General features: G+C 38.0%; 4 protein-coding genes across 4 annotated transcripts; 3 read left to right on the top strand and 1 right to left on the bottom strand.

The window, feature by feature from the left end:
• Positions 1-681: 681 nt before the first annotated feature.
• Positions 682-1,647, bottom strand: LOC132132873 (trace amine-associated receptor 13c-like). Its single transcript, XM_059545414.1, has one exon. The coding sequence runs from the start codon at positions 1,645-1,647 to the stop codon at positions 682-684; it is 966 nt and encodes a 321-aa protein (XP_059401397.1).
• Positions 1,648-8,132: 6,485 nt separating this feature from the next.
• On the top strand, positions 8,133-9,119 carry LOC132132910 (trace amine-associated receptor 13c-like; the record flags this gene model as incomplete). Its single annotated transcript, XM_059545476.1, has 1 exon — positions 8,133-9,119. A coding segment is annotated over one exon (987 nt), but the record flags the coding sequence as incomplete, so codon positions are not given.
• A 5,258-nt stretch (positions 9,120-14,377) lies between these two features.
• On the top strand, positions 14,378-15,370 carry LOC132132929 (trace amine-associated receptor 13c-like). Its single transcript, XM_059545499.1, has one exon. The coding sequence runs from the start codon at positions 14,378-14,380 to the stop codon at positions 15,368-15,370; it is 993 nt and encodes a 330-aa protein (XP_059401482.1).
• Positions 15,371-20,259: 4,889 nt separating this feature from the next.
• Positions 20,260-21,252, top strand: LOC132132963 (trace amine-associated receptor 13c-like). Its single transcript, XM_059545592.1, has one exon. It carries the CDS (start codon positions 20,260-20,262, stop codon positions 21,250-21,252), a length of 993 nt encoding a protein of 330 aa, XP_059401575.1.

Here is a 21,252-nt window from a genome sequence, read left to right as displayed (position 1 = left end):
ATGGTTTAGCTTTTGTGCTACAAAACTATAATTCAAAGCAGATTTGAATATGATACAGTGCAATGTAAACCTGAACTTATGAGTGTGTATTTCTTTTTGCTCACATTTTCATCATACTCATCTGTTCATCTACAGATTGACATGATTACATGATATTTTTCTGCTATGCTTTCTCATATAACATGGACGTATGCTGAAATAAACTGACATAACTTCTACTCTTATGATTTATTATTATTATTTTTTTTTTTATATCTATCGTAGGGGTCTCCAACCCTGCTCCTGGAGAGCTACAGTCCTGCAGATTTCAGCTACAATTCCAAAACACCCTGAACCATCTAATCAAGGTAATCAGGTTTACTTGATAATTACAGAGATGTGTGTTGGAGCAGGGTTGTGACTGAAGTCTGCAGCACAGTAGCTTTCCAGGACCAGGGTTGAAAATCCCTGATCTGCAGTAGCATGTAAATACATGCACCACTTTGCACTATTTGACTTTTCTCCCTATTATAAATAATTGACTGAAACAATTTCTGAATCCCTGTCAAATTAAAAGCTTTTTATTATAATCATAGAATTGTTTTGCCATTAATAATATTTTGTAATGACTCCACTGACCCATTGAGGAAAAATGAATGAAAGTGAATCATATTCATTATTATGGTCAAGTAAGAAAATATATTATGCTTGGTGAAATATTTTACAAGTTAAGATGTGTTTAACTGACATTTTAAACCAGGGGTAAAATAAAGCATAGATAAGAGGATTCAGACCTGAGTTAATATACAAAATCCATAATAGAATATAGGCTGTGGTGGAAGCCATTCCTGTATTTCCTGTTAAAGACAAAATAAAGAAGGGAATCCAGCAAACTAGATAAATTGTGACAATTATTCCTAATGTCAGAGCAGCTTTTCTTTCAGATTTCCTCTTCACAAAACCATCATTTACATGTTTTCCACACTTCACCAGTGAGTTTATAACTTTCACTTGCTGATGTGCAACATAAAATATCCTCAAATATAAGGTTATGATAATGGTACAAGGAATCAAGAAGGAAAAGAATAGATCAATGACTGTCCAGTCAGAAGTAATCATAATTGTACATTCTCCATAACATGCATATTTCTTGTGTGAAATACTCGTAACTATTGCAGTGTTATATGCTGAAGAGCAAAACCAGCAAAGACTGACAATGATTAATGTTTTAGTTGTGGTTATTTTCTGTGGGTACAATAAAGGGTGACACACAGCCACAAAACGATCAATAGCAATTAAAACCAAATTACCAAGAGATGCTGAGAAAAGAAGTCCCATTATTGTTAAAAATAGCCTACAGAAAGTGTCTCCAAAGTACCAACATGTTTCAATGAGCCTAGTAGCCTCTATGGGCATCACAATAAGTCCAACAAGCATGTCAGCCACAGCTAGAGAGAGAATGAGCAGGTTGGTTGGAGTGTGAAGCTTTTTGAAGTGAGAGATTGAGATGATCACCAGCAGGTTCAGAAACACAGTCCATGCTGACAGTAATGAGAAAAACACAAACATAAAATTGTATTCATATGTAGAGCGCATTCCTTTGATACATGATGAGTTGATGGCAGGAAAGCAGTATTGAGTCATATGATCCTCTGTTTCATAGGCCATGAGTGAATCTCCTTCTGTTAGGTGTTTGTTCTGCTCTGCTTACTGTCCTGTCATTTATACAGTGACTGGATCAGACTGACTCATTCCGATTATGATGCATAATGATGTCATCAATTTACATGCAAGAGGGACTAACACAGATCCTTAGAACACTTCTGTTCACTACTGTTAGATTAGAGAACAAAATGGTAGCAGTCAAAGAAACAGGATCTAAACCATCTTAGTTCTTATCCCTGAATATCATTGTAATTTTAATAAATCTAAATTACACGATCTGTAGTATCAAGGTACTGGACTTTTTTCACAGACTGATCAGCATAGTTTTCTATGTTTTCATTCTTCACAAAATGTGTGTACATTTATAACATACTTTGTATTACTATTACCTTTCAATTAAATGACAAAAAAATGAATTAATGCTGCTGTGAGAGTGTTTCTAATGCTAATAACCCCACTATGATGACTTCTGCTTCTGTATAGGATAGAGAAAGATACATATTAAATAAACAAATTAAAGTTTTTTTGGGGGTACAGTATGTTTATATTAGAAATACTACAAAAATGTTATAATCAAATGTAAAAATAAAACAAGAAACTGTGTAATCAAGTCAAGTCATGTCACCTTTATTTATATAGCCCTATTAACAACATAGATTGTTGCAAAGCAACTGAACAGCATTACATATGAAAATAGTGTGTCAATAAAGCAAAAATGGAGTTCATCATTGAATTCAATGATGTCATCATACAGCTCAGTTCAGTTTAATTAGTATCTGTGCTATCAAGTCGACGAAATAGCTGGAAATGAAGTGTCCCCAATCAAGCAAGCTCATTTGCAGTCAAATGTGATCAAACACCTTAAGTGTAACTATTAACCAGTAAAATAACCAAACTGTATTCAGCTTTTCACATCAAAGCTGTGAGTGTAAATTTCAACTTACGCATACAAATGTTAATATGACAAGTTCTCACATTAAGATTTTCAACCTCTTGAGTTTAGCTACTGATTTACCTCCATACTTTAAACATGTTCCAGTCTGTGTCCTGAAAGCAGTCCTTTAGTACTGAGTTAGCATCATCTGGCCATACTGTGATCTGCTTTGGACCAGTTTGGCAAGTTTGAGAAGTGGTTTGTATGCTGGTATTAGCATAACAGAGATGTGGTCTGAGTACCCGAGATGGGGGCGGGGGTAGCTTTGAAACCTTTTTTTCCTGTTCTGTAAACCATGTCCAATGTGTTGTTTTCTCTTGATGCAAAGTCCACGTTTTGATAGAACTTTGGCAAAACTGTCTTTAAGTTTGCATTATTAAAGTCACTGGATATTATGAAAAAGCCTTCAGGGTTGTTTGTTGCTCGCTGATAGCGCTGCACAGTTTGCATATCACATCCTTAAGTGTTTGCACAAGGGAGTATATACACAGCAACAATAACAATGGCCGTGAACTACCTTGGCAGATAGAAGGATCGGCACTTCACAATTATAAACTCCACCAGTGAAAAACACTCTTTTGACACTAACACAGCATTACTGCATCATTCTTTGTTAATATACACACACAAACCGCCTCCGCGAGTCTTACTACACAGCACTGTATCTCTGTCCGCTCTGTAGCACGTTAGCCCGTGCAGCCAGGGCCGGGTTTGCCGACAGGCGACACAGGCGGCCGCCTGGGGCGCCATCTGCCAGACAGGGCGCAAAATTGAAGAATTAAAAAAAAAAAAGTTAATTAAATGTATGTATCGTATTATGAAAGCTGCGCACATGCTGTACACTTTTACTGTGCACTGTCCACACACTGCTTGTATTTGTCCATTTCTTTTACTAGATTTACAATCCTAAAAAACGTGAGCATATGTTTAACAGCAAGATTGTTGGAAGTGCTGATCTTTTGGGGTTACCCATTAGACTAGCTCATAAGCCTCCATGTTTGCCACATTTGCGTCCACTCTCACACCGCTTGCAGCACCTCCTCGTGCTGGTAGCAGCGAGTCTGCGGTCTCAGGGTATGGCTTCCACAGTAAAGAAAGGTCTCTTAGCTTCTCAGCATTCAGTGGTGATGGGTGATAGTTGCATGCACTACCGATTTCCAGAAGATGTTGGCGATCGCATGTTGCAGTGCAGTTTTCTGTTGTTTTTCTCTGGTTTTTTGTTATTTTTCTCTGGTTTTGAGGACAAGGAGACAAGACTGAATTACATTAAAATACAGTTTTATGACCCAGAGTTAGCAACAGCCAAAAAACATTGTATGGGTCAAAATGATAGATTTTTCTTTTATGCCAAAAAGCATTAGGATATTAAGTAAAGATCATGTTCCATGAAGATATTTTGTAAATTTCCTACCATGAATATATAAAACCTTGGAGTCAAAAGCATCTCAGGTCGCTTCATGTACTCAACCGTGCAGCCAACAAGCTGTCATGAACTACCCTCCCGGGAGAATGGAGACTCCATCCCCAGACGGTCCAGCTGATTTGGAGAAATCTTGGAGCCACGCAGGTAGACCTGTTTGCGTCTCCAGGAACCTCTAACTGCCTGCTGTTCTACTCCCTGACCCAGGGAACACTGGCACAGTGTTCAGTCAGGAAGTGGGGACAGACAAATAATCTTGGTAACAGGTTGGGTGTAAGTCTTGTCTTTGATCCATATTTCTGCAGATCTAATTCTTTGGTCGGACCCATGAAAGGCCTGAACAATTATGCCTACCTGCCAAAGGGTACCAGGTAGTTGCTGGTCCACGATCATGACCGTTTCCCCGATCTGCAAGTTGGCTTCTTCGGTTTTCCATTTTCTGGCTATGTCTCCATCTCCTACGGCTTAAGAGCTCAGGGTCCTGATATCCCACTTGTGGTAATGAGGCATCCCGCTGCCCCATCAGCAAGATGTTAGGAGTCACAGGATCTGGATCGGCAATGTCTGAAGAGGTATAGCCAATGGGCTTGGAGTTGAAGATGCTCTCTATAGGTTAAGGTAGGACATTTCCTCTGGAAATGACCCGTACTGGCTTTGACGAAGGACTGCACATTCTGCCTCTTTGTAATCGTCTGCTGTTGGGATATTAGTGGCTGCCCCATTGATCTGCTGGATGTAAGCCTTTAGCATCTCTGGGAGTGTATCATACTTCTGTGGATCAGGAGTGGGTGGGGAAGATGTTGATAGACCACAGAAGACTAGCTTTCTTAGTTCACAGTCTTGATCATTGGTCAGTAACAGCAGCATCTCTGGCCAGTGGTCAGTTGTTTCTCTGAGAAATTTGGGACCTTTGTTCCATCTGAATTCCTGGTTTATGTCACAGAGAGATTTTCCCTAGGTGGTGTCATCTGAGGGATTCTCTTTTGATGACACATACTTCCATTTATCAGACTCTGTGAGTTCCTGGATTTCTGCCACTCTGGTGTCTACAAACACTTTAAAGTGACAGGAGGGGGATAGTAACCAGTTTAGAACAGTTGTGGAATCAGACCACAAGGTGACACTGTGTATGTGCTAAGTCAGTTCTGTCTTCAGAATCTTTGTGAGCTGGTGGCCAGTCACTTCTGCACATAATTCTAACCGTGGAATGGTTTGTTGTTTTTTCGGGGCTACCCAAGATCTAGCAGCTACAAAGGCAACTTCCACTTTACCTTCAGGGTTTTCAGTTCGTAAGTAGGTCACAGAACCATAGGCTTGCTCTGAAGCATCGCAGAAAATATGGATCTGCCAGGAGCTAGTAGGGTAATCTAGTTCTTTGCTGTAGTACCATCTCATCCACGCAATGTGCTGTAGATCATCCAGCTCACTCTCCCAAGCTTTCCACAAGTTCAACAGTTCCTCAGGCAGTCTGGTATCGCCCCACTCTCTTTTCTTGTCCCATAACCTCTGTACAATTACTTTGGCCCATGTTGTGACTGCCGTAATATAGCCAATGGGGTCATACTGGCTAGCGAGGGTATGGTATTGACTCTTGTGCATCTTGATGGCCTTCGCTGAGCCACTGGATATTGCTTTGGGATCGAGCATCAGCTGGCAGGTGACTGATGACTGATGGATCATTGCTCGCCCACTGTCTCAAGTCAAAGCTTCTTGAATGTATGAGGTTGCTGAGGCTGTCAACAAAATCTTTTGCAGTTTCACTTGAGGAAAAACTCTGAAGGCAGTTGTCAACATAGAAAGATTTCTCTATTGAGAACCTTGTGTCTTCAGACTCACTGTTATTCAGGATGTGCTTCTGTAGAGCAAATGTTGCACAGCAAGGGCTACATGTGGTTCCGAAGGGTAGAACTTGCCATTCGTAGACGTCTGGTGCTTTATCTATCTGAAAATCTCTCAAAATAAATCTCAGTAGTGATTTGTCTTCAGGTAAAAGGCATACCTGGTGGAACATCCCACGAATGTCAATATTAATGGAGATGGAATGCTCTCGAAAATGCAGGAGCAAGGACTCATTCATGTTGGACCTGGGAGCAAGTACTCATTCATGTTGTAACCTTGGTAAGCAAATGAACAGTTGAAGACGACATTTTTCTTTCCATTGTATTCCACCAGATGATGTGGGATGTACCAACTCACTCTGGAACAGTCCACCTGTTCAGGATGGAGTTTGTTGATGTAGCCAGCTTGCTGTAACCTTGCTATCTCCTCTTGGTAGGCTGCAGCTTGTTCAGGATTCTTGTTGAGCCGATTTTCTATTCCCCTTAATTGCGGCAGGACAGCTTCTTTGAGGGCATGTAGACATGGCATACTTCTGGTGTGTAGGAGAGGGGTAGCATAACGCTGGATTCCATTAACATCCACTCTCACTGTTTTGTCTTGGAGAAGTTGGATGCACTCTTGGTCTTGCCTTGACCTTGTCAGTACCTTGCCCCCAGAAGAGGCAGACCCAGCCTTAGGTTTGCTTTTTCACATCTCCACTTTAAGATTGTACTTGAATTGGACACATTGCATCATGACCTCAGAACAGCTCTTTGTTTGTTATGGAGGCTGGCTTATCAGGCACAGGGCGTGCCATGCCCACTCAGGTTGCGAGCTTACTTAGCTAGAAGTGTTGCATCCTCCTGGACACTGGCTTGTGGTGCCACGCTGACTGACATTTGTAGAGCTGTGGGCTGGTCGACCCCCAAAATGTTCACTAGGTTCTATAGCCTTCATGTTGAGCTGTTATCATCCTGTGTTCTCACCTCAAATGGGTAAAAGCTCCTCCATCCCCTCGGCAGCCAGATGTGGTGGAACGTCTGGCTCACTTGATGAATCTGTGAGAACCAATGCAGGGATGGGTTACATATGTAGAGACCTAAGTGGACCCCTTATGTGTAACGTCCACAGTATAGCCTCAGAGCCCATGTTTCCCCAGCAGTCTTTCTGCCATTTGGTGATGGTTAGCAATCACCTCTAAATCTTCCATAAGGGTTTCCATATGTGTAAGTGCTCCCAAACCTCCTTTGGGAAGGATGGGGGCTTCCGCAATGTTCCTGTTCCAATTGGAATGGGTACGTTTTCCCAGTGTTATCCAATCCTAATGAGTGGGTAGTGCTACGACAACAGCGACTGGTCTTCTTGTTGCAAGCCCTGGCCTATACCTAGAGGAGCACCGGAGGCTCGCACAGGACAATGGAAGAGGCAGCATCCATAGCGCTTTGATAGGGATTCCCAATTCATCGGTCACTGACATGACTTAAAAAATGATTGACTGAAAGGGAACATCTCTGTTACATATTGTAATCCTCATTCCCCACTGCTGAGTGGCCCGTTAAGCAGCTCTGCTCCTCAGTGAAAACCTGAGTATGCGTTGCACCTGCTGCCTATTTATACTCGTTTTGCGATCAGCGGCAGCTGGATGCAATCATCGCATGCCAATGTGCATTGGCTTGTTTAGTTTACATTCAAAGTAGATTGGTCTCTCTGGTGAGATTCTCAATTCGTCGGTCACCGATGTGACGTCTCAGTTCCCTCCTTCAGAGAACAAGGGTTAAAATAGTAACCGAGACTCTGTACTATTGTGCACAGAGATATTTATATATGCATTAACTATTATTTAGTTATTCATTTATGTAATTTTTCTTGTGGCAGGGCCAATAAAAATTTTGGCAGGGTAAGTTAAAATCTTTAGTGTTGAACCCTGAACCTTCCAAAAAAAAAAAAAAAAAAAAAAGATTTAATTACTGCAAATGTTAAATTACTGTTATGATGCACATTTTTCCTCTTGTGTATGTCAATGATTAACAGTCATTTTTGTCATTGATTTATTTGATAATATTAACTTTAATGTACATCTACAATATCATAATTTCTCACTCATAACACTGATATTAATATGCACCTGCAAAACATCTTAAATTCAAATGTTGACAGCAATATTATATATTATCTGATTCATCACTGAATACTATGAATATTTAAATAGTAGGTGGGTTTAATGCAGTATAAAAACCTCTCATATCATGGGATTGTTGATGAAGTATGGAGTGAACATCAGGGGCAGGATACAAATGAGGACATAATCAGTTGTGAAAAATGAGCATCATGGAGGATATCAGTCAAGAAATACAGTATTGCTTTCCAAATAACAATTTGTCTTGTTTAAAAGATATTAAACCTGAAGTCGAGTATGCCATTTTGTTTACTTTCATTTCTTTAGCATCAGTTTTTACAGTGTTTCTGAACCTGCTGGTGATCATCTCCATCTCTCACTTCAAGCAGCTCCACACTCCAACCAACCTGCTCATTCTGTCTCTGGCTGTGGCAGACCTGATCGTGGGACTGATTGTTATACCCTTAATGGGCATCAGATTCATAGAATCATGCTGGTACTTTGGAGAGATATTTTGTTCTCTATTTTTATTTACAGTTTTTGTGGTTGTTTCAGCATCTCTGGGTAATTTAGTCTTTATATCTGTAGATCGTTACATTGCAGTGCGTGACCCTTTGAGATACACAGTAAGAGTCACAAATGATAAAGTAATTTTTTGTATTATAATAAACTGGCTATGTTCTAGTATATATTCTGTCATTATCTTATACAATACTATGTTCTACCCAGACACACAAGACAGGTGTTATGGAGACTGTTCAGTTTCTTTCAAATTTGAACATGTTGTCACAGACCTCATAGTCACTTTTGTTGCCCCTTCTTCTGTAATCATGTCAGTATATGTGAAAATCTTCTGTGTTGCAAAATATCAGGCCAAGGTTATAAATTCTGTCACAGGTGCCAGCAGATCACAAAGAAAGGCAGCAAAAACTCTGGGGATTGTGGTAATGGTTTACTTTATGTGTTGGATACCTTACTATGTAGTCATACTTATTGAAGGAAATGAAACAAAAGAATCAGTTGAATTTAATGTAACATGCTGGATTGTATACATGAATTCCTGTATGAATCCACTTATCTATGCACTGTTTTACAAATGGTTTAGAAAATCTGCTAAACACATTCTGACTCTAAAAATATTTAAACTCTCATCAGAATACTTCAGTCTTTTTCCAGAAGGTAAATGATCAATTGATAGATAGATATATATTTTTTCATTTTTTAAGAGCTTTTCTTGTAGAGCCACTGGTCCATTGCATTCTGTGTCCTTGTACAGTGATTGTCCAGTTTTTGAGAATTGTATTTGAGAATATTCTGTGCTTTATATTAGCAAGTGAAAGTTATAAACTCCCCAATAAAGGCTGGTACTGTAAATCTGTAACATTCGTAGAACTAGTGCAAACATGAGAATTTGCAGTAGATTATGAATTTAAATAAGTATGCAAAGGAAAGTATGGCATTTCTTTCTCACCTTCTTGCATTTCACGTGGTCTAAAAATGTGCAGAAAAATTATGATGTGTATTAATATGAAGTCATTGAACCTGCTCATATAATAATTATACAAAAATAATGCTGTTTAAAATATTTTAGGAGTAGTATAGTGAAAAGAGAAATGTCCTCAAATTTTATAACAATAACTGCACAATGCTGCAATAAAAAAAAAACGGTCACATGAATATATATATACATATATATATATATATATATATATATATACACACACACACACACACACACACACACACATCCATACACAACTTTATTTAAATTTAAAACATTAAAAACTGACTGATATTAGTGGCACTATGTCGCAGGTTTCTTTGCTTCCTGAGAGGATTCTTGCACCCCCAAACAAAAGGCAACAACCTCTTTTCATTGAACAGATATGTAAGGTGATATCATATCTGTGGTCCTGGACCACAAAACTAGTCTTAAGTTGCTGGGGTATATTTGTGGCAATATGGGTGAAAATTATAGATTTTTCTTTTATGCCAAAAATCATGATTCTTTTATGTAAAGCTCATATGCCATGAAGATATTTTGTTAATTTTCTTCTGTAAATATATTAAAACTTCATTTTTTTATTAGTAATATGCATTGCTAAGAACTTTATTTGGGAAATTTTAAAGACAATTTTCTCAATATTTAGATATTTAGGCTCACATATGTATATTTTCTTAATAAAATAATTAAAGGGGTGGTGTGAGATCCACACAGTGGAGATCAAAATTAGATAACAGTATACAATTTCATAAATTTATAAGTCTTTGCATAGTCCTATTTGAAGTTATCCTAACAGGAGTAAAAACACAGTTTTTAAAGCATATTTCATGAGTTAAATATGAAGCACAGTATAAAAACTTAAATGAGATATTTAAAAAAATAACTGATCAAAATTAGAGAACACTTTCAGATACCTTCCAGGTATTAGTGTTAATATGAAACTTAGGGCTAATTTCCTTAATTATCTGACAAACCCTATGTGGCACTCACATTGGTCAAAAAGGCCCTAAATCACAATTAGTTTCATCTGACTACACCTCCCTCGTAGAGGGCCAGAGAAATACCCCCAATAAGTATGTTTATGTTTTAGGTATGTTTTACCAATTGAGGGCAAGAGTGAGATATGAAGATCAATACAAAAAAACATCTCAGGTTACAAATGTAACCATGGTTCCCTGGGTAGGGAACAAGACACTGCATCCTCTAGAGGTCGCTATGGGGAACACCTTGTCGTGACCCGTGTCTGAAGCATACATTGAAAATACACCAACTTGTTGGCCGGCGACAGCCTCTGATGTCACTACTGCCGCGACTATGAACAAGCAGCGGGAACACACGTCATTCACTTCTTCGTCTGAAGCTTGCGTCCGAAGCATGGCAGGGAGCTAGAGAACGCAGTGTCTCGTTCCCTACTCAGGGAACCATGGTTATATTCCTAACCTGAGATGTTCCCTTTCAAGGGAACTTCGAACTGCGTCCTCTAGGGGGAGCTATGGGGAACAGTATACCCATGCCATCATGCTGAGGGAAGTGCAGGCCAGAATCATGGCGAGCACTAAGTACCAACTCTACCATTTCCATGGGAGTCGCCCCTCGGACGTTTAGACGGCTGTCTGTGACAGTACCCCTTATGGCCAAAGGCCTAAGCTACATAACCAACTTAATTGTTAGGGCCTCAGCCCAGGGTAGAGCTGAAGGCTTGGAATCAAGTGAGATTCCTTTAAAGGGATACGGCTAAGAACCTAGCATTTTATACCAAGTCTTGCCTGTCACACAGGGGCTACCGCTAGCTTCCGCATAAGCTTGCTGAAAGAGCTGTCTCAACAGTTCTCTAGTAGCAACACCCTGATTTAAATAGGTTTCCGAGGATACATGGGTGGAGTGGCACCCAAGATGAATGGGGCTTTAACCGACTCAAGAAAGGGCACAAAACAACCGCGCGAAGCCCTCACCCTATAGGATTTTAGAAAGAACGCAGAATACTAGTGTCCGAACTTACCACAGTTGTGGATTTCAGAAAGTGTGCAAAGACTTCACGTGCACACTTACCATAACATGGATTTTCAAATACTATTCTAAGGAGGGGCTCTCATGGCACTCCGATAGAGCAGCTCATAGATGGAATAGTGTATCTCAAAACAGTATGTTTGAGAGTCATCAACTCGATCTATGGAAACAATACTGTAGCGCTATGGTGAAAAAACAGAGAATTCAGTCTCATATGAGAAGAGAACTCAGAGTAGCGAGCTCATAGGCGACCCTTCTTGGAAAAAGGGGAGCGCTGCTAAACTACCACGAGAATCACCCAAATAGCCCCTCATGTTGAGGGAAGCTTGAGGTGTATAAATAAATACACACTGGCTGAATGAAGCCCAAGGAACCAAGGTCTAATCATCTCAAAAAAGGGAATGAAGCGGAGCTCATAACCCTTACCGTACAGGATTTCAGAAAGTGTGCAGAGTCTTGCGTATAAACTTACCACTTGTGGATTTTAGAAAGTGCGCAAAGTGTTCACGTGCACACTGACCACCATGTGGTTTTGAGGAAGTACACAAAGCTTAGCGTGTGTACTTAAAGGTTCCTAAGCATCGCAGAGGCGCTGAATCTCACGGGAGAGGCAAGCTCAATTTTACAAACCTCGGGTGAGGGGAGCATCACCTGAGGCAGCATATACAAGAAGACTTCTCTAACTGCCACCTCCACTTCTCACTAGATGGGACACCACCACTAAGCGGCCAGGAGACCCATCATACACCTACATAAATTATAACAATGATGCTGCAATCATGTCTTAGACTCATGTCTAAGTTGACACTTACCACTGAGAAACATCCTGCTCCAGTCATGCTTGTGAATCAATGTCTGGTTAATCAACTAGACATTTCATCACTGGACTCAGGCTTGAATTTATAACGTAAAATCAATACCATCTTTTCTCTCTATACATTCTCTCGAGAGTTGTCATTAAGTTAGGGCATTTTAGTTTCTGACATGCACCTTAAAAATGGCATTATAGGGTCATTTTGAAGCTTTCACCAGCCTAAGATAAACTGAATATTTAAAACAAAGGTTTATTCCAGGGGTTTTACCTTTGCTGCGGGCGGGAGTGGGCGGTCAGAACATTTCTCAGGAGACCCGCGGGGAACGGTGGTCGGTAGTAGAAATGGAGTCAAAACAAGAAGTTGAGAAGAAAAATAAAGCTGCTGTTTCCTTGACAAAAGCAAAGCAAGGCAAATCAGACATCTGGAAGCAATTCTCATTTGTCACTTAAAAAAATGTGAAAGAGTGATTTCCTTTCCTCTCAAAATTTAGACATTTTATTTTGAGCATTGTGTATGGGCGGATCTTGGAAGAAAGACGCACAAGTCTGGGTCCGCGTTCAGTAAGCAATGTACTTTTCTGTAATAGTAATACGTAGTAAGCAAAGCAATAAGGCCCAGTGATCAAATTCATTTGTTTCTTAAGTAGTCTATGACTAGACTACGTTATGTAAAAAAAAATAAAATAAAAAAATATATTATAAATATATATATATGTAACGATAAAAACTTCATAATATCGGGAAGAAGGAGGCGGGAACCGGCGTACAATCAAATTACATTTTAATAATCAAAATAAATACAAAACAGAACCAAAACACAAACTAAAATCCAGGCCTGGTCCTCTCTCGTCCTTCACTGTCGTCGCTCCTGTTTTATATCCTTCCATCTCCTCCGTGGGACTGAAGACCCGTGGGTCGAGAAGATGTGGCTCATTTCTCAATCACTCCACCGCCCCACTTGTCACAATATATATATATATATTAATATAATAATAATTATTATTATTATTTATAAAAAAAATTAGCAATAGCCTGTTTAGCAAGCTATTTTGAATGTGAAACCTATGAGATTTTTTAAAAGCATTCTATTTTGTTTTATTTATACCAAGTAGCGGACTGCAAATTTATACCGATTATTATACCGAGTAGAGGACTGCAAACACGTCCTGTGTGAAAGCACAATGAGTATGAGTCCGTGCTGCTTCTGCACCACATACGAAATGCACACGGACTGCATACGCACTGCAGACGGATGTGTGAAACAGGCCTGAGTCTTGTTGAGGTTTCCATTTGGAAGCTTCTTTAAAAAAAAAAAAAATTCCCTGAAGCAAAGCTGGTGGCATCTTAGCTGCATCCATGTTAGCACGTCACGTTTGATGTGGCAATTTCACAGTAGGCAAACACACAGGTTTAAAGACTCATTCTCGCCCCCTACAGATTTGGCTAGGTACACATTCGCGCTAAACTATCAAGGTGAAAGTCATCAATAATAATAATAATATTTATCTTATATAATATTTAGTCTGAGTACCTATGTGTGTACATTTTTTACAAGATCTGAGTTAAAGTCCGCGGGAGCGGGCGGGAGTGGGGTGCGGGTGGGTGGGAGTGGAACTCATAGGTTGCAGGAGCAGGCGGGCCTGGTCATACATTCAGCGGGAGAGGTCGGGTGTGGGTTTAAGAAAACAATCCCGTGCAGGGCTCTACTAGGGACCAATAAAAATCTCTGATCCAAAGACCTTAGACATCTGCCAAGTGTTTTATATTCAGAAGGTCATAAAGATGATAATATTCAACTTTGTGCAGACAAAAATTAAGATTACATTTCAGTGTTTGCATTTTATGAAATATTTGTACATTACAAATATTATATGAGATCCAATTCATCGCTGATTGCTTTGAATATTTATCTAGTAGGTGGGATTAATGAGTATAATCCAACCTCCCATTTAATGGGATGTCCCTGATGTTTACTCTTCATATAAATTAGTCTAATCTATGATAGAAAGTAGAAAGTCAAACTGACAGCTGAAATATTGTATCACAGCTTTAAAGTGGCAGCTTTGAGGAACACAGTAAACAACAGTGGAAGTCTACAAAGGATATAATCAATTGTGAAAATGTCTGACCAGATCATCATGGAGGACAACAGTCAAGAAATCCAATATTGCTTTCCAAACAACAATTTGTCGTGTTTTAAAGAAATCAAACATGAAGTGGAGTATGTCATTTTGTACACGTTCATTTCTTTATTATCAGTGTTCACTGTGTTTCTGAACCTGCTGGTGATCATCTCCATCTCTCACTTCAAGCAGCTCCACACTCCAACCAACCTGCTCATTCTGTCTCTGGCTGTGGCAGACCTGATCGTGGGACTGATTGTTATACCCTTAATGGGCATCAGATTCATAGAATCATGCTGGTACTTTGGAGAGACAATTTGTTTTCTTCTTTTATTTATAATTTTTATGGTTGTTACAGCATCTCTTGGTAATTTGTTTTTTATATCTGTAGATCGTTACATTGCTATTAGTGACCCTTTGAGATACACAGTAAGGGTCACGACTGAAAAAGTTGTTTTTTGTATTATTCTAAATTGGTTGTGTTGTGGCATATATTCTGTCATTATCTTACACAATACTATGTTCTACCCAGAGACACATGACAGGTGTTATGGAGACTGTAGAGTATATTTTAAGTTTGAACATTTTGTCACAGATCTCATAGTCACGTTTGTTGCCCCTTCTTCTGTAATCATGTCTATATATGTGAAAATCTTCTGTGTTGCAAAATACCAGGCCAAGGTTGTAAACTCTGTCACAAGTGTCAGCAGATCACAAAGAAAGGCAGGAAAAACTCTGGGGATTGTTGTTGCCATTTTCTTCATGTGTTGGATACCTTACTATGTCGTCATCCTTACTGAAGGAAATGAGTCAACAGAATCAGTTGAACTTAATGTAACGTGCTGGATTTTGTACATGAATTCCTGTATGAATCCGCTTATCTATGCACTGTTTTATAAATGGTTTAGAATATCAGCACTATATATTGTTACTCTAAAAATATTTAAACCATCATCTGAATACTTAAGTCTTTTCCCAGAGGATAAATGATCAATTCATTATTTTTTAAGAAATTTTATTAAATTGTGTGAAAAGTCACTGATCTGATATAATTTTCTTGTTTTCTTGTACAGGGATTTTTACTTTGTATTTGAAGGCATTCTTTATTGTACATCAGCAAGAGAATGTTATAAACTCCTTGATGTAGGTTGGTTAATGTGTAAAGAAAAGTTTGTTGAGGTGGAAATCTGAGAGCAAATTGACTCTGATATTAGGAATCACTGTGACAGTTATCTGATGGATTTTTGAATTTAACAGTAAACAGTTTTCTCTTGACCATATAAAAATGTCTAACATTGGCATTGTATGTTGAGACCATCTCTTAATCCTGTTATCTTAAAAAAAAAAAAAAAAAAAACTTAATCTCATTTACCATGACAAAAATTATAATATGGACCTTGTATGCTGACCTAATATCTGTATCCTCTTTGCTTTACTTAAACAGCTGGAATGACTGGAATGTTAAAGTCAGTGTATACCATTATCTCAATGAAAATATTACATACATATATACGGTATACAAGATATGTTCATATTACAACATATATTCAGACACTGATAGAACTTAGTCCAAACATTTATGGCCCAAATTTTGGACTCCCTAACTACAAAACATCTTTGGGATCTTAAAGTTGTTCAATTTATTAACAGCGCCATCTACTGGAATATTTGCACTCCATATGTATATACACACAGCAATATATGCATTGACAATGTATGGCTATATATTGATAAATAAAAATATATTTAGAAATCAAGATTTAATGTTTGATCCTTTGAGTATCTATTGCCATACAGGTGCTAGTCATATAATTAGAATGTCATCAAAAAGTTGATTTAATTCACTAATTCCATTCAAAAAGTGAAACTTGTATATCAATTAATTACAAACAGACTGATTACAAATGTTTATTTCGTTTTGAATGGAATTAGTGAAATATTTTTTTTTTTTATGATATTCTAATTATATGACCAGCACCTGTATATATGTGAATGTATGTACACACATAGGCTCCATCCGACAGGTGAATTGCTGCCTCACTGCCGTATCAGGCATTGACTGTAGGCAGCATTTTTGCACGAAGGCCTCTCATGAAACTGAGTTTAGACAGGGTTCTGAGGCAGAGTAATGCTTTAATGATCTACAGCAAAATATAGAGAGCTTTTGTGACAACTAGGTGGATATTTAATTACTGCTATATTAATATCTCACTACAAATTACATAAAAAGTGGAAAACGTTAATCAAAAACATACATTTACACACAAATTGACCACCGACCACAACTTTAAGATGCCATTTTTTTTTTTTTTTGGCTTAACTGCCACCAGGGACGTGCACAGACATTTTGAGGGGCAGGGGCTCAAGTGAAATAAAGGGCACTTCTCATAATTAGTTTTTTTTTTTTTAAACAAAAAAGTATATATATATATATTAACACAACTCTGACTTCCTTTTAAAAAAAAATAATTTAAAAAGTTAATAAATTTTATCTTCCTCAAACTCACGCAATTGTTTCATTTTCAAAGGATGTCTACAAAATAATCAGTTCATAGAAACCATGGTCTTCTTAGTATTCACTAGGTTTATAGAGCAGCAAAGGAAACCATTCCACAATGTGCATGTTTTGAAAACATTTTCTATGCTACTAGTTTCAAGTATATATGAAGAGTTCAGATGCAAAAGCCTCTAAGTGCCATCTGAAATTTTCTTATGAGCTTTTTTTTTCAAGCTCGTATTTAAGTTCAGTAATTTAACTTAAATGACAATTAATAGGTAATTTTCATTGCCAGTAATGTGAAATAAGTGAACATAAACATACAAGCTTGATAAAAATGATCATTATTGAAGGAAATTTCAGATGGCACTTAGAGGATTTTTCATCTGAACTCTTCATATTTAGAATAACCTAAATAACTGCATCAAAAAGAGGGGCGTGTTTTACTAATAATTTGTTTATTTTTGCACAAGGCACTACATCGTTTTAATTATTTTGGTGTTATCAGAATACATAACACTTTAAAATTAAACTTACCAAAATAATTGAGTAAAAATTCAATAAAAGCCAATGTCATGTATGTATTTGTGGTGGTATGGAATACTATTTTATAAAGGTTTGGAGGAAATAAAAAAAGTTAAATTACTTAAATAGTTAATTTATAAATATTGTTATTTTAAAAGTTTAATGTTAACTTATTTCTACTCAGTTTTATTTATTAATGTACCAGATGCAGTTACTCAGGTTTACTACATTTATTAGAGTGTATCCTCCATCTGTTTGCATCTGTAGATTTCTTCTAAATTCACCAATTTAGATTTCTAAATTTCAGGGGGAAAGACTCTTGATGTAAGTCAATAACTGGGGACGTTCTGTATGCAAATTAGGCATCAACTAGTTAAAATGCTCACATTTGCATCTAACTGACAGGGAAATGCAGGTAAATAGGATAAACAAAATAACTAAAGCATATCACCTGTTGGTGATATATGCTTATTTTATTAACTTATTTTATTACATGGCTTGGTTGAATTCCAATGTAGAATGCGGTCTGTTATAACCAACAGACCGCTGTGCGGAGTATAACAGACCGTTGCCATGAAAAACAGAGCATTGCTATGGACTCACAGGATTCTAACCGTAGAGACGGAGCGGACTATTTTCTTTAGCGGAAGCAATACAATCAGGTTTATCAATCGGGGGAGAGGGAGCGCTTCAGAACTCCTGACCTGATATTTAGATACTATATTTCAATAAATATATTTGTTTGACAGGGAAGCTGTGTGCAAACAGAAATATATATTATTTTTCAAAAATAAAAAAAAGCATCCCAGAAAAAAGGGCACTTTCTCTCTAGGAATAAAAAGGGCAGGTGCTCAAGCCCGCTTTCATGTCTATGTGTGCACGTGCCTGACTGTCACAGAATGGAATGCACAGGATTGTGGGATATCAAAGGCAGCAAAGGATACATCTATGCTGCCATCAAAAATCGGCCAGATGAAGGCATCTCAGGAGACAGAAACTGAAGATAACGATGAATTTGGACGTGCCTTGATGCCTTCCTACCTTGGAATGCATTCTCCGAAGGCAGCATTTTTCAGTTTTTGGATGCAGCCATATACACACACGTAAACTGAATGAGTTATTAAAGCAGATTTCTAGTTCCCAGCATGCTTTGCTTTAGACTGTTAAAGGAGAGTAAACAATTTTTTAAATTAAGTGTTATTTTATGTGTTTTTGCTCAATAATATTATATGGGGAGATATGCTAGTCCGCAAGTCTGGGTCCGCGTTCAGTCAGCAATGTACTTTTCTGTAATAGTAATACGTAGTAAGCAAAGCAATAAGGCCCAGTGATCAAATTCATTTGTTTGTTAAGTAGGCTATGACTAGACTCTACGTTATGTAAAAAAAAAAAAAAAAAAAAAAATATATATATATATATATATGTAACAATAAAAACTTCATAATCTCGGGAAGAAGGAGGCGGGAACCAGCGTACAATCAAATTACATTTTAATAATCAAAATAAATACAAAACAGAACCAAAACACAAACTAAAATCCAGGCCTGGTCCTCTCTCGTCCTTCACTCTCGTCGCTCCTGTTTTATATCCTTCCATCTCATCCGTGGGACTGAAGACCTGTGGGTCGAGCAGGTGTTGCTCATTTCTCAATCACTCCACCGGCCTCACCCCATTCCCACGGCTCTCGGCCCCGCCCCACTCGTCACAATATATATATATATATATATATATATATAATTATTATTATTTATTAATTTTTTTTGCAATAGCCTGTTTAGCAAGCTATTTTGAATGTGAAACCTGTGAGATTTTTTAAAAGCATTCTATTTTGTTTTATTTATACCGAGTAGCGGACTGCAAATTTATACCGATTATTATACCGAGTAGCGGACTGCAAACACGTCCTGTGTGAAAGCAAAATGAGTATGAGTCCGTGCTGCTTCTGCACCACATACGAAATGCACACGGACTGCATACGCACTGCAGACGGATGTGTGAAACAGGCCTGAGTCTTGTTGAGGTTTCCATTGGGAAGCTTCTTTAAAAAAAAAAAAAATCCCTGAAGCAAAGCTGGTGGCATCTTAGCTGCATCCATGTTAGCACGTCACGTTTGATGTGGTAATTTCACAGTAGGCATACACACAGGTTTAAAGACTCGTTCTCGCCCCCTACAGATTCGGCTAGGTACACATTCGCGCTAAACTATCAAGGTGAAAGTCATCAATAATAATAATAATATTTATCTTATATAATATTTAGTCTGAGTACCTATGTGTGTACATTTTTTACAAGATCTGAGTTAAAGTCCGCGGGAGCGGGCGGGAGTGGGGTGCGGGTGGGTGGGAGTGGAACTCATAGGTTGCAGGAGCAGGCGGGCCTGGTCATACATTCAGCGGGAGAGGTCGGGTGTGGGTTTAAGAAAACAGTCCCGTGCAGGGCTCTACTAGGGACCAATAAAAATCTCTGATCCAAAGACCTTAGACATCTGCCAAGTGTTTTATATTCAGAAGGTCATAAAGATGATAATATTCAACTTCTTGCAGACAAAAATTAAGATTACATTTCAATGTTTGCATTTTATGAAATATTTGTACATTACAAATATTATATGAGATCCAATTCATCACTGATTGCTTTGAATATTTATCTAGTAGGTGGGATTAATGAGTATAATCCAACCTCACATTTAATGGGATGTCCCTGATTTTTTTTCTTCATATAAATTAGTCTAATCTATGATAGAAAGTAGAAAGTCAAACTGACAGCTGAAATATTGTATCACAGCTTTGAAGTGGCAGCTTTGAGGAACACAGTATACAACAGTGGAAGTCTACAAAGGATATAATCAATTGTGAAAATGTCTGACCAGATCATCATGGAGGACAACAGTCAAGAAATCCAATATTGCTTTCCAAACAACAATTTGTCGTGTTTCAAAGAAATCAAACATGAAGTGGAGTATGTCATTTTGTACACGTTCATTTCCTTATTATCAGTGTTCACTGTGTTTCTGAACCTGCTGGTGATCATCTCCATCTCTCACTTCAAGCAGCTCCACACTCCAACCAACCTGATCATTCTGTCTCTGGCTGTGGCAGACCTGATCGTGGGACTGATTGTTATACCCTTAATGGGCATCAGATTCATAGAATCATGCTGGTACTTTGGAGAGACAATTTGTTTTCTTCTTTTATTTATAATTTTTATGGTTGTTACAGCATCTCTTGGTAATTTGTTTTTTATATCTGTAGATCGTTACATTGCTATTAGTGACCCTTTGAGATACACAGTAAGGGTCACGACTGAAAAAGTTGTTTTTTGTATTATTCTAAATTGGTTGTGTTGTGGCATATATTCTGTCATTATCTTACACAATACTATGTTCTACCCAGAGACACATGACAGGTGTTATGGAGACTGTAGAGTATATTTTAAGTTTGAACATTTTGTCACAGATCTCGTAGTCACGTTTGTTGCCCCTTCTTCTGCAATCATGTCTATATATGTGAAAATCTTCTGTGTTGCAAAATACCAGGCCAAGGTTGTAAACTCTGTCACAAGTGTCAGCAGATCACAAAGAAAGGCAGGAAAAACTCTGGGGATTGTTGTTGCCATTTTCTTCATGTGTTGGATACCTTACAATGTTGTCATCCTTACTGAAGGAAATGAGTCAACAGAATCAGTTGAACTTAATGTAACGTGCTGGATTTTGTACATGAATTCCTGTATGAATCCGCTTATCTATGCACTGTTTTATAAATGGTTTAGAATATCAGCACTATATATTGTTACTCTAAAAATATTTAAACCATCATCTGAATACTTAAGTCTTTTCCCAGAGGATAAATGA

The sequence above is a fragment of the Carassius carassius genome, chromosome 49, assembly GCF_963082965.1.
Source record: "Carassius carassius chromosome 49, fCarCar2.1, whole genome shotgun sequence".
NCBI lineage: Eukaryota > Metazoa > Chordata > Actinopteri > Cypriniformes > Cyprinidae > Carassius > Carassius carassius.
Note: the sequence above shows the minus strand (reverse complement) of the source record. Positions and strands in the feature narration are given on the sequence as shown.

What these genes read in the sequence shown, in the direction of transcription:
- LOC132132873 (XM_059545414.1), bottom strand. Translation starts at nt 1,647, where the DNA reads ATGGCCTATGAAACAGAGGATCATATGACTCAATACTGCTTTCCTGCC.
- LOC132132929 (XM_059545499.1), top strand. Translation starts at nt 14,378, where the DNA reads ATGTCTGACCAGATCATCATGGAGGACAACAGTCAAGAAATCCAATAT.
- LOC132132963 (XM_059545592.1), top strand. Translation starts at nt 20,260, where the DNA reads ATGTCTGACCAGATCATCATGGAGGACAACAGTCAAGAAATCCAATAT.